This window comes from Scatophagus argus, chromosome 14 (genome assembly GCF_020382885.2).
Source record: "Scatophagus argus isolate fScaArg1 chromosome 14, fScaArg1.pri, whole genome shotgun sequence".
In the NCBI taxonomy this organism is placed as follows: domain Eukaryota; kingdom Metazoa; phylum Chordata; class Actinopteri; family Scatophagidae; genus Scatophagus; species Scatophagus argus.
This window is the reverse complement of record NC_058506.1, coordinates 4,775,122-4,788,452: the sequence shown is the minus strand read 5'-3', so window position 1 is coordinate 4,788,452 and position 13,331 is coordinate 4,775,122. Positions and strand designations below refer to the sequence as shown.

Here is a 13,331-nt window from a genome sequence, read left to right as displayed (position 1 = left end):
AGGCTGCAACATAACAAAGTGTGGGAAAAAAAAGTGAAGGGCTCTGAATACTTTCTAAATGCATTGCACATCCAAGTTGAGACTCTCAGCTTATTTGTAGTAAATCCCATTCAGTGCAGGAAATGGTGCAAGCTGATCACACACATTACAGTGTGCCAACCATATTGCCTCTCAGAACAAGACACCCTACAGTAAATGTAAGACACAGATGCAGACATGCATAATGCATGAGTGTTGAGCAAGTGTTCACATTGCGATGCGAGTGTGCTATGTTAAGGGTATTTATGGCATATTGCACAGTGAATAATAACTCCCAAACACACGTATTTTCATGTACACTGATAAGCACACTGAACGATCTAGTCTCTGCTGACAATACAGATGGATGTCTTCTTGGCAGCATATAACCTGTATCAAGCTACCTGCTTGGCTTGCATTGAGCAAGTAAAGACATGTACACAGTATTATTGCATGCATTATTAGAAATGTACACTGCAGTCCTTACCGGACTGTCAGTTCTATTCAGTGTTAATAATGTGAAGTCATTACTGTGCTGTTCTGTACATCCAGAGCAGATTTAGTATACTGAATTTATTGATCACTGAGCAGAGGGGGATAGTATTCTCTCTTAGGAAGAGACTGTTTACAGAGGCCTTGGATGCTGCTCCTGGTAAGGTTATTGACTGATAACAAGTTTGTTCAAATAAACCGTGCTCATGAATATTGACCTACATCCTATAAAATATTGAGTGTGCTGTGCTTGATCCTTGGTTGTGTGTTTTTGTTTGCTTCCCTGTGGATGCATGGATGAGTGGGAGGAGTTCTTTATAAAATGTGTTTACATAAATGTTTCTGTCTGCTTTAAATGGTTCAAAGGTCATTCTTTAAATCAAAAAATAAAAACTATAAAACCTAATTATATTATATTCCTTGTGATACACTCTGTAAACCCTGTAATGAAACTTAATGGTGGAACACATGTTATTCATTATGTAAAGGTTTAGTAATTCATGTCATCTCATTTACAGACCGAATGGATCTTGAGGTATCCTGTGAATTTCATTCAGTAAAGGGGACTTAATACAGCTCTGATAAAGCTTATTACACATCTGATCATTTTAATTGAATTAAAGCTTCATGTAAGATTAGAATTATAAATGTATAAGACAACGTGAATAACACATCAAAAAACAAAGTCTGACCAAATGCAGAAATGCCTCTCATGTTTAGTGTAAATTAACTAGTTTATAGGATTTTCTGAATTACATTTCATGAACGTATATGTGACACATAGAAAACTTATTGAAATAACAGAAAGTTATTTTAGTTTTCAGCTGTTTGAGGGAAAACAATTTTATCACTTAGTGATAAAATGGATAGGCATTGATTTGTTTGTAGTATTAGTAGTAGTATAAGTATTTAAGTATTAATAATAGTTTGTGATACAAGGACAAGTCAGATGAGATAAATTTGGATGAGACAAGTATGAGAGGTTTGAATTTTGTATTAAACATATAATAATAGACCATTGGAATCTGAATGTATGAAATATTGACTGGTTTTGACCCTGCTTGTTTCTCAGAACCTACTTGACTTCCCACTGTAGCTTAGACTTTGACATTTATGAGCTGGAAATTGAATTGATACTTGGTCCTCAGGAGTTAAGTGACTTAAACGAGGGTCGTTATGTTTCACATCTGTTTATTTGAAATAGAGTTTGGCAATATTCATCAATCACAGCGTTGCTTTAATTTACACATTTCTGCAAGTGATGCATTTTTTCCAGCATGGTCAACTAATGTAATGAGCTCGATGCAGGAAGCTAGGGGTGAGGTGGGGAAGGGGTGCTCAAGTGTGTTGGTGGCAGCGCTGATGGGGCAATGAAATCCCGTCATGCGGACTGGAGGCCTGGGTGGTAAACAGGTCTCTGTATCAATCAGCTAAGGAGGAGAAGAGAACACATGCCTCCTCCATCCCACATACAGCCTCCAATTAAACAATTAGGGGCCAAGGCTGCTCTAATTGGAAACATGGTTGGTCCTGGTGCATAAGGGCCTCCACTGCATCAACAGCCCTTCAGCCACCCTGCTCCCTGACACTGAGCATGCCCTTGAGCTGAACTCTTGACATCCCTATTGCTCTCTGTCTCACTGCCCCCTCCCTCCTCCTGCTCCTTCTCTCTCTGTCTACTTCTCTCTCTCTCTCTCTCTCTCTGCTTCTGTCTCTGATCTAATTGTAGCAGTCCATATGGATGGTGGGAAAACTGCAGTGTCTGCAAACCTGGATGTATTTCCTGTGGCTGCTGTGTCTTTTGTTAAGGCACAAACTGCCATAATCCAAGAAAAAGGATTCAGGATTGTCTGCAAAAACATTAATGTACATGACAGTGGGTGAAGTCTCTTGCATGTATCCTTGTAAAGTTAATTTCCTTGTTTTACAAGATAGAAACACTTTTGATCAATACTCATATCAGTTCCTCAGATATATACTTCGCACAGAAGCAGACATGAATAATTATGCCACCCTGAAACATGGTGTTAATGTTGCTGCCGTGGATGTGGCCCTTTGCTCAGTGTTACTGTGTGAAGAAAATGACAAAGCACCATGTCACAGAGGAATGCTGGGCATGTTGTAGCCAGTCACCCAGGTCAGCCTCCTGACAGCGAGCCAGTTTTATGGTTTTGCTGACTGCTGCTTTTGATGGTGTAATTGTGACAATGATCTCATTCTCTCCCTCACTCTGCCTGGTCTCAGGGAGCTCAGCCTTCTTCTCAGCGGCTTGCAGTCGAGGGAGAGGTGGGGGTGCACATTTCATTAGCTTTCAATTCATATTGAATTTATTAATCCCATGCTGGTTCTGCAGGGTGGAAGTCTGCTTAAGAAGGAAAAAAAATATCTTCGATATAGACACCTTTTTCTACATATGCTTGCAATGTGTGTGCAAAAGTGGAGGAAAGGGAGGGAGGGAGCGTAAGGAACCAAGAAGGCGGGAAAGGAGGGAGAGAATAACAACGACCGCCTAACAACAAGGGCTTGTGAAAAGACTGCAGTGAGAAAAAGTGTGTCAGATCATTTACCAGCGGGGATGCACGACTTCATCTTTTTAAAAGCAGCAGCCCTGCAGAAAGGCTCTTGTCTAGTCAGCACCGCAACAAAGGCACAGCTATGGCTTTATTTGCGTGCCTGGAATGTTCCTGCATGCACAGAGGCAGCACCCGAACGACTAACCCTCAGCTCCATCAAGGGGAGGGAATATGGCTTTAACCTCAGCCAGACCTCACCCCAGATAGAGAAGCAAAGCATTGCTGCAACAACTGAGCTGACAAGCACTTCACACTATTTAACTACAGAATTGGCTCAACAAAGAGCAGCTCTCTGCCTAACTGCCTCTCAATAATGCTGCGTGCTATCATTCTGAAGAGACTCGTGTTGTCCTGTTAAAAAGCAGGTCGTAGAGTTTGATTTGAACAGGTGTACGCTGACATGGAACTGTAGTTCAATCATCCCGTGTGAAGTCAGTTTGCAAGCAGACAGCCATTATGTTCTCGTGCTGTAAGGCCTCCAAAACTACCAGGACTAGGTGTCTTTTTTGTTAGAGAGCTTCTGCTTCGCAATCTGCTGTGCCTGACCTCTCACTCAGCGAGCCTTTACGCGCTCCATCCTCAGCTGATCAGATGGAGGCTGAGGGCATGGAGCCAGCCTCTCAGCATCCTCAGCACTCTGCAGCTCTTTAAACTAATGACAAGGAGGCTGCTTCCACTTTGTCATACGAAGGACTCTCAATTTAGCTTTTCTGTGCTTGTGTCTATATATGGGAGGTTCCCATTCAAGTTTAGACAGTGTCAACTGTATTTGCAGTGGCTGCAGAATGAGGTGTAATGTTGGAGTAAAGCAGAAACCAATCTATTTAATATGTGTTCTTTTCTCACTCCGCAAATTCATGATAAACTTTATCACAGCATTTTTTTCTCCCTGCATACCAAGCGCCTGCCAATCAGCCGCTCCCATCACATATTTGATGTGACAGAGATCACACCATCCCAGCAGCACCTGCTGGACCTGCAGACCTCTAGCTTACACCACCAGCCATCAGTATCACATATTCAGTTGCATTCATTAAATTGTAATCAGGTTTTCTTTGATTGGATTTTCTTCTTCAAGGTATACAAGCCATTCATTCTATTCTGTCGGGATCATCAATGGCACTGTGAAACTATGTCTCCAAATATCCCACATTCCTGGTGACAGGAAACTTGTTTTCTGAAATTTCAAGAATACAAATCTAAATATGTCTGAGCTGCAGCCAGTTGGGAAACAATTACGTGTTGTGCATGTTGTTTTAAGTTTTGTTTTCACTGCCTGGCTTACTAGCCAATTTCGCCATCATGTTTTATGTTGCACTTCAAGGGAGAGTTACTCCACTTTCCCAGATGCAATTTCATCAGCAGACTCTAGAACTAGTTTACTTTTATTTTCATGTTTTACGTTTCAGGTAAAACATAACAGACCCTCTATAGAACAAATGTTTGGTTTGTCCCTTCTGGGCTACTGCAGAAACATGGTGGGCTTCATGGAAGATGACCCACTCCTTCCGTAGATATAAAAGGCTCATTCTAAGTTAACAAAAAAGACGGTGATTCATAGTCTCAAGTGATTATACGCTAGAACATGTTATATTTCATTTCTGCCCTTAAATCAAATACACTGGACCTGTGAATTTCTTAGTTAGATTCAGTAAAAAATAAACCGACTATCTAGAGGCAAAAGAATCAGACCATTATATGTGTATTACTTATTTTTATCACAGTTAAAAATGAGCCATGTAGAGAATATAATAAGTGCTTTAATCTAATGTGCCTTTATTTTTCAGATCAGGCTCGTGGCTCTTAAAACATTATATTTTTGGAAGATACAAGCACAACCTTGGCTCTTGAGATGTTTTCATTTTACATTTTAATAACTTTGCCGTCAAGGCCAAGGGCCATTATGTGAGTAAATGAATGGAATAAGTGCTTGTTGTCATTATTTTCAAAAGCTCTCCTCCATCCATCTTTGCACACAAGGTTTTTGGATGCTTGTAACAAAGGTCACTGTGTGTATATGTTTTAGTGTGTGTGAGAGAGAGAAAGAGAGAGAGAGAGAGGGGAAAGCAAAGAGCACATATCTCTGTGTGCTTTAATATGGGGGCTGGGAGGGGCGCTACTTTATTTGACCATGGCACGCTTGTTGACCCTCTTCATAACTATTCCTCCGCTGCAGAGGCCAACAATGGGATATTACCACTTAGCCTCTGTAAACACAAGTTACGCAGTTGAACTGTGGACCTCAGAGTTGCACTCTTAACTGCTGGATGTCTCAGCTGTGTCTGCCAGTGAAAGGATAAACCTTATCCTGCCTGCCTGGTCAATTTTATTGATTTACAGAAAGCTTTTCAAATATGTCACGTGATTCCTGTGATCTCTCGCACAGAGGACATACACATGGACACTCACATGTGTGTGTGAGGTTGAAGCCTCACATTCTCCTAACTGTATTCTCACCTTGAGTGTTTCATGCTCTACAATTTTATTATGTGAAATGAATAGTAATAATTTAAGTCTAATTTCTGGTCAGACGCTTCAATTTTTTTTTTATCTTGTCTGACCACTGGCACTCATTAAATTCAGCCCATGCTCTTTTTCTGGCTAAATCTCAGATTTATTATTCACTTTCCCATGCAGGATTTAGTCACACAACAGCGAGACAGGGCCCTCTGGCAAATGCTGCTATAGCAGAATGGCAGGGACCACAGAGCATGTCAAATCAAATGTCAAAAGGAACAGTTGGCCAACTCCAAACTATCTCACACTTTCATTTCCCCAATATTCTTGAGTGCTGCTCGGATAGAATATATGTGACAGAACATCTCTGTGGGATTAGATAAGAGGGAGCTGGAGATAAGTGAGAGAAAACCATCACCAGATATGATAGCAATCTGGTATTCACATTTGTTACACTGCTATGACAACTGTGCTCAACGGCTACGCTATTAGATGTTTTTTCTGTTAACAATCTTATACAGATGGTATCATGCCACAATTGTTTTTCGTATCAAGGAGAGTGATGATAAAGCGTGGGAAGCATTGAATGTGAGATTATCATTCATTCCAATGGGGAGATTTAAGGTTGAGAAAGCTGCTCAATCCATTGGGATCAGATGAAAGACAGAGCTAATGTCGAAGGGCCTTTGAGACTGCACAATACAAGCACAAAACTCTTGTTATATTGTATCGGTAATGAGCTTAAAGTGCTTTCATAATTACCATATCTGTGTCAGATCATATCATGTACATCTGGAATATATTTTCATATATGTTATTATGTTTTTTTTGTTTTTTTTTTAGCAGTGCAACGGAAGAAATACTTCAAGTCTTCAAGTGTCCATATTTTCATTCTCTACAAGTCCTGTTGCTGAAGTATTGTCCCAATAAATGCTTGAAACAAACTGATCTCCTGACATGTGGGTGTTTAAAACACTATTATCCTCCAGACTGCCACACTCTCATAACTCCTTCAGCATTTCAGGACCAACCAACTGTTTTCTGCATCCTGGGACCTGCTGTCTCTTACCACGTTTAAGGCCTGGTTTTCCCAGCACTTTTATTATTGCAAAGAGGAAATGTTACTTATGATTCTGGGCATAGAGGAAAAGAAGTGTCCCAGATTATTATTTATACAGTAGTAGTCTATTATTTATAGCTTATTTACAAAAACTAAGGCAGTGCTGGCTTAATGATTATGACAATTTAAAAAGACAGAGACATTTTGTAATGCTTGGATTACATGACAGAATCAGTGGTCTTACTAGGAGAGACTTAAAAAAAACATTGTGCTTTAAGGGAGAGCAATTATTAATTAATTAGTGAATCACAGGATAACAGAATATGGGCTAGTTGGCCACCCAATTGCCATTCATTTCTAAAAAGAAACTACCATGACTAAAAACAGCTTCCATTGTATTATAATTAGGAGACACTGTATAATGATGGGACAAGGACTTGGGAAAACCTCATTATTAATATTCCATAAACCTACAGCGCTCACACTTTTAAATAAAAGAAGTAATATTCTGTCTGGGAGTGTGCCTTGGACTATAAATGTAAGGAAAGTTCAGTTGGATGAATTTTGTTAGAAATTCTCAGTTCTCTAAGGAATTGATTGTACAAACAGAATATTTGAGAAAACAAACAAACAAGATAATGATGGAGGACAGGGGCTGACGATGCATCACAGTATTGCATGTACAGTATATTTCTTCCTAATAGTTTATTCTTAGCCTAAGGATCGGCTTCATTATTGAAATGATATATATATATATGTGTGTGTGTAATCTCCCATAGTGCTCACTGTAACAGTTAGTTACATGCACAGCTTACAAGCTCCTGTATTGGGTGGTAAGACAAATTCAGCTGAACAGAGAGGCCCCCTAGAATCAGATAGCCTTAAGTTTAATGCAGACTACATTACACACAAGCCAAAGGAAGTTGGAATAAAATATTTTTGGGGATTATTTCTCTCATAGTTTGCAGCTGTAACTGAAGCCCGTTTGGTTTGGCCCAACACCAGCTTGGATGCTGGTTGTATGAGATCAGAAGTACAGCTCTCAATTGTGCAATGTTCTGCAATATTTTGGAAGAATGATATATGTAACTGAGCTCATTCTGGAGCGAAAATCCTCAAGTTTAATGAAAACAAAAACTTGTTTGTCTGAGCAACAAATTATTTAAAAAGACATGCTAACTGCAGTCAAAACCTGCAAACAAAAATATAGAAATGCAAATAATATCCTGAAGACGAACATCTACAACATGCTGGCTGTATGACGGTGAACTAAGGCAACTACCAAGACAGAAGATCACATAAAAACACACAGTGAAGTTACACTGAATTCTGTTGTGTACATGGATGAGTTGTAACCTGAAAAGAAAAAAAGAAAAAAAATGTCATGCTACTCTGAAATGTATTGGTTTATTTTCCCTAATCTAAAACAATATGTAAATAAAGAGGTGGATAAGTGTGTGAGTTTCAGCCATGCTGGAAGTTTATTACAGAGTAATGACTGATACTGTGCCAGAGTCCATGAAAAGCTGTCTGAGCCTTGTTTTACCAAGAATAAAATTAGTTTGGCCTTTGGATTTACACATATTAAACTGCTGACTGTTGTGGTGCTTGCAGAGACATTTTAAAATTGTTTTATCTTAGATTTTAAATTTGTATAATTCATTACCTTGGAATTTTATTTTATTTACCTTTCATTGTAGTGTTCCTCTTCCCAAGTTTTAAAGTACACATACTTTTCCGTAAATGTGTCAACAGCTACATTTTCATTTATTTTTCTCATACTCAGTATGGCCTCTTGATGTAATTACTTTTAAACTTTTCTTCAGTAATATACATTTGTTTTATTCCTGCAGTGTTCGTTTTAATCTGCTGTCTTTATCTCACTGAAGCCAAACTGTGTTAAACTTAGGTCAAATGAATGTATTTGATTGAAATAAAACAAAACAGAGGACGCACCAGTGCATCTTAGTTGCACATTTCAACTGTGAGTGCAACATCACATACGCTAGGTGGTGCACTGTGTAAGTGAGCAAGTTTATAGGGTTTGATCATTGGTAACAAAATCTGTTGCTCAATAGCGCCACTTGCGCTGGCCTAGCGGCAATACCTATCAGTCTTGTGTTATTACAGCCCTCATGACCACGACAGTGTCAAGTTAGCCATACTAAAGCACAGGACGTTATGTATAACTGTCAAAATAAAACGCACACCGAAAATAACATGCTTTGTCTACTTATTCTGATACACATGCCGAAAGAAAATAAGACATATCAATCAGAAATTAAATTTAACTGATAGCTTTTGGTTTTCATAATGTTATGTTCATAGAATTAGTCAGAAGAATGGACAATCCACTAACTTTACTTTTACTTTGCCGGAAATGTTGCCTGCTTTCTGACGTGTGCCTGCGTATCTTCGGTTAGCTTGACAAAGCTTTGACCACGAATGAGCCAATAGGCTGTGGAAGGCAGAGTTGTCCCTGTGGCCGCCATTAAAGAAAGGAATCCATGAATTCAAATGGAAACCAACAGGAACCGAGGCTGAAAAAATGATCGAAATAATCGTTGAAATATAGGCCGGTGGCAGATTTCGAGGGGTTTTTACAGGATGTATTTCGTTTTTAGACTAATTTTTGCAATGGAGGAGTAAGACAGGACGTTTTTATTTTTTTTAAGCAGAGACCGTTTTAGGGCTAAGGGGGAGGGGGAGAGTTGCTTCTTTGCTCTCCTTTTCTTTTTGTTTTATGAACATTTTTCGCTCCTTTTAATTTGCTTTTACGGTGTGCTTTTGAGATGTCCACGTAAAGACCATTCAGTCTCTTTTAACCGCTTTCAGCTCCGGCAAAGGAACTGCAATCGGAAGGTTGTTGAATTAACTATCCTCCAGCCAAATGTTACAAAAAATATTTCTCGTTGATTAAGCCTGCACATCTCAGAAAACACAAATCCGCAAATTGTTCTTTATTTCCCGGGAAGTGAAATGATGGAGAGTTGGATCTCGCAGTGAAGAAGGATGAGTTCTTGTTATGTACCAAACGGGGCCAGCTTGGAGGATTGCCATTCCAATCTATTCTGTCTGGTAAGAGATTTAAAACTAAAGGAAAGCAGCCATTTTTAACTAGCTGAACAGGGGCTAAGCTAACGTTAGCCACACAGGCATCAGTTGATAGGAGCTTAGCTAGGCTTACGGCCCTGTCGAGCTGACATCATTTCAGGACAACAAGGTATCCTAGTTCGTAAATGTTGCCATGTTCCGTTGTTTTAACATCTTGTCACTTTGTTACAGTGGCATGTTTCTTATGATCTTCTTTGTGCAACATTTCCAATTTTCATTCGCAAACCAAACACCCAAGGTTAACGCTACTCGCTTGTTAAGCTTAATTTACTACATTTCTCAGGACAGACACAGCAACACATCGTCTGTTAGCGCGGACATAACTGTTGTGAATTTTATTGCCAAAAGCAAGACCGTGTTTACCAGTGAGTTAGTAGTTGTAACACTTTCTCCCATTCGCCTGAACTCCTTGTTTATTATTAACTTCCTATCTCGTTCTCATTACATTTCCACCATGCTTTATCCAACCATAAACTAAGCACTTCATGCACTGAAGTTTGCAGTGTAAAGTTCTATCACTGAGACTAGAAAACTACTGCGTCTTGGCTGTGAAATACTGTGTTTTTGTATAACACGCGTGTAGGAACGAATGTCAGTGCACAAGTTGCACAGCTTGTTCGTAAAAGCACGCCCCTTATGCTTTGCCTATAACGCTCTTCTTTTCAACAAGCACCTAACAATAATCTTGCGATAACGCTGTTTGTTTGCAAGCGTCGGTTATTCACGTAATGTGTCATCATCTTGTTTGTCAATAGCGTAATCTCTTTGGACTTCGTTTTCCAGTATTCACACCAATTAGGGCATAGGCCCCGGGCTGATTATATAATCTCTGGGTTACATTCCTGGGCATTACAAACATCTAGTAGCTACACATCCACATCCACATTCTGCTACTATGAACTGGAGTGAAGTGTGAGATGTGTTCCCCCTTCGTTTGTTTTTATGTCAAGTTGTCAGTTGTGGCCAGGTGACATATGCCCCCCACATCGTTGTGGTTGTGATCATGTTTGCTATCCTAGAGTTCACAGGTATTCTTTAATCCCCTTTGAGATAAATAGTGCAGTGAACATCCACTGTATAGCCACTATGGCATATTTAAAGGTGTTGGTTACGTGCACAGTTCCTTCTCTGGCCAGATAATCTGTATGTGGTCTGAACGTGTTTGAAATTTGCAGCTAATTGGCTTGTCAACCGGCTTATCTATTATTTCACTTTTAGGTCAGCTGAAGACTGTAATGCTTCCTCCATGAGCTTTTCTGAGCATCCTGCCACCACAGCTGGAAGTTTCAGATGTGCTTTGGCTAATGCTAAAATCTAACTTTTAGAAAAAGTAGAGTTTTGTTATTTGTTAAAGGAAATGCAAGGAAATATATGCATGTAAAGTTATTGTTAAAAGTTAAATGAGGATTGCATCAATTGAAATGTTGACATAGATTGTAGTGTAATAACAATAAAATAAAATACTACACTCTTTTTACCACAAATTGACACAGCTTCCAAGCTGTCCGCCCCCTAAAGGTAACATTTCATTGCAGAAAATCCCCGCTCTCTCAGTACTACTTAGTTGGGTCGATTGTGTGTGTTGAACTCGTAATTACAATGTTTATGACAGCACTTGAAGGCAGCGTTGGCTACAGTGGACAGACGAGGTAGAGGCTGGTAGTTGTGGTGCTGTGCCTGTCTGGCTGACATTTTCCTGCACACTTAGACTAAGCATAACACCGCTGCTGTTATGACTCACTCAGTGAACAGACTCCACTTTGTGGTTTTATGGTGAAAGAATGTGAACACATTGTGGTACTTTTTTCCTCCTGTCGTTTTTCAGCTGATAGTCTCCTCCTGAGTATGATATTACTTGTTGCATGCTTTTTTTTGGCATTTTAAAGGGGGCTTATGAGATTTAAGTTGAAGTTTAAAATTAGTACAGTTTGCTTCTGTGTTATGCACTTATGTAGCTGTATTTGTGCTGCCTTGCATTGCATTGCTGGAGAATGTTCATACATTTAAAGAAACATGGCAAAAATCTACTGTTTGTTAATAACATTGAATGTGTAAGTACTCCATGAATTATCAAGAGCTGTGTATCTGTTAGCTCAAACGAAACTGATGAATTTTCATTCTCCAGAACCAAAAATGCAACCACACACTTGATAGTTTCATGACAAGGTTAAGAGAGGTGACAGACAGGAAAAGACACTCAGTAGAAGAGGAGCATCTGCAACATGATTTGAGCAGCTTCACCTGTTGCTTGTCTCATATCTTGAAAGACAGGAAGGCAGCTGTTTGAACACAGTGTTCCCTACTGAGACCCAGAACCCTAAGCGGCCAGAGGGAAGGTGAGCAGCTGGCAAAATCAGGGGTTGTAACCCCCCTTCCAAGTACGCGTCACCTCAGGAAAACTTCCCGGCAGTATCCAGTGGCTTTGGTCTTAGATTCCCTCCTAATGCAGCAGCATGATTTTTGGCTTTGGCTTATGAAAGATAAAACTCATGACCCACAAGCAGTTGCTCACATATCTGAACATTTATGAAGACATGGGTGGGGGGGGGGGGGCTTGTAGAATCTTAGCAGTGCATCAAGTGTTCAAGGCACTCTTGTGTGCACAACCTGGAAAGCATGAACTTTGGAAGGCGATACACACACATTTCTGGCAACCTCTGTTTTTGCACACAGGCTGCCACTAATTTATTTTGAAAGGACAGACAGAACAACTGCAGAAGGCACATTTATCCTTGATAGAGCAGTCTGCCTCGAGGATATTGTTGATGAGAAGTGGAGTACTGACGTGTCTAGACTTTGACAGAGGGGCAATTCAGTTCTGCCTCTATCCGCTCAGGAATATGTAAAGACAGAAGTGAATTATTTTTTTCTGTAGTCCACAGTTTACTTTAATACAATCCCTTGTATTTTGTGCACGATGTGATCTTCAACATTTCTAACAAAAGACTTTTTTTAATTCTATTGGGAATGCAGTTCCCAGTCAAGTTTGATTCCTAAATAATACAGCTTACTGTACATCTGTGCAAGGATGAGGGCTTCATGTTTAAGAAGTTTTGTCTTGCACTTGACAGTGATTATCTCTGAAATAATGTATATAACGGTTTTACAGCATTCAGCAAAATCTTGTGAATGTACTGTAGCTGCTTAAAATGCTTGATGTCGGAAGGTCGCCACCCAGCAGTTCTCCACAAACCTTAACAAATCATCTGTTTGTCCAGTATAACATTTTCCTCATCATTAGTTACATCAACTGTGAATCAGCAGTGTAAATGCTTATTTCTTCTGTAAACAAAACAGATTGTGCTGGAGGTGTTGCAGGAAAAGATGTGCTTCATGGAAAGTGACTTCAGACTTTTTTGTGTGAAATCTCCCAAATATGCTCAGCTGGTTTAGATGCATCATTAAAATGAACTCATCCAGTGATAGAGCTGCTTCTGATCACTTTCCCACTTCTTTCAAACATGTAGCTATTGTAGTCACTTCAAAACCTGAAGTTAAGCTCCAGTTTAAGTCTACCCTCTCACCACTTCTACACAGTATTAAGCTCAGCATCTCGCTCTTAAGTGTGAGGACTTGAGGTAAAACTTGTTGGCCTTGTGCTCTCTACCATCCAAACA

General features: G+C 39.7%; 1 protein-coding gene across 3 annotated transcripts in view; it reads left to right on the top strand.

The window, feature by feature from the left end:
* The first annotated feature begins 9,040 nt into the window (after nt 1–9,040).
* Nucleotides 9,041–13,331, top strand: part of med13a (mediator complex subunit 13a) — a 67,922-nt gene continuing 63,631 nt past the window's right edge. For 2 of the 3 annotated variants that reach the window (XM_046409811.1, XM_046409809.1), the window contains exon 1: nt 9,041–9,678. In XM_046409811.1, coding sequence (XP_046265767.1) covers nt 9,613–9,678 — 66 coding nt within the window. In that variant the 5' untranslated portion in view covers nt 9,041–9,612. The remainder of the gene's footprint in view (nt 9,679–13,331) is intronic. The other variant, XM_046409810.1, reaches the window with a different exon arrangement.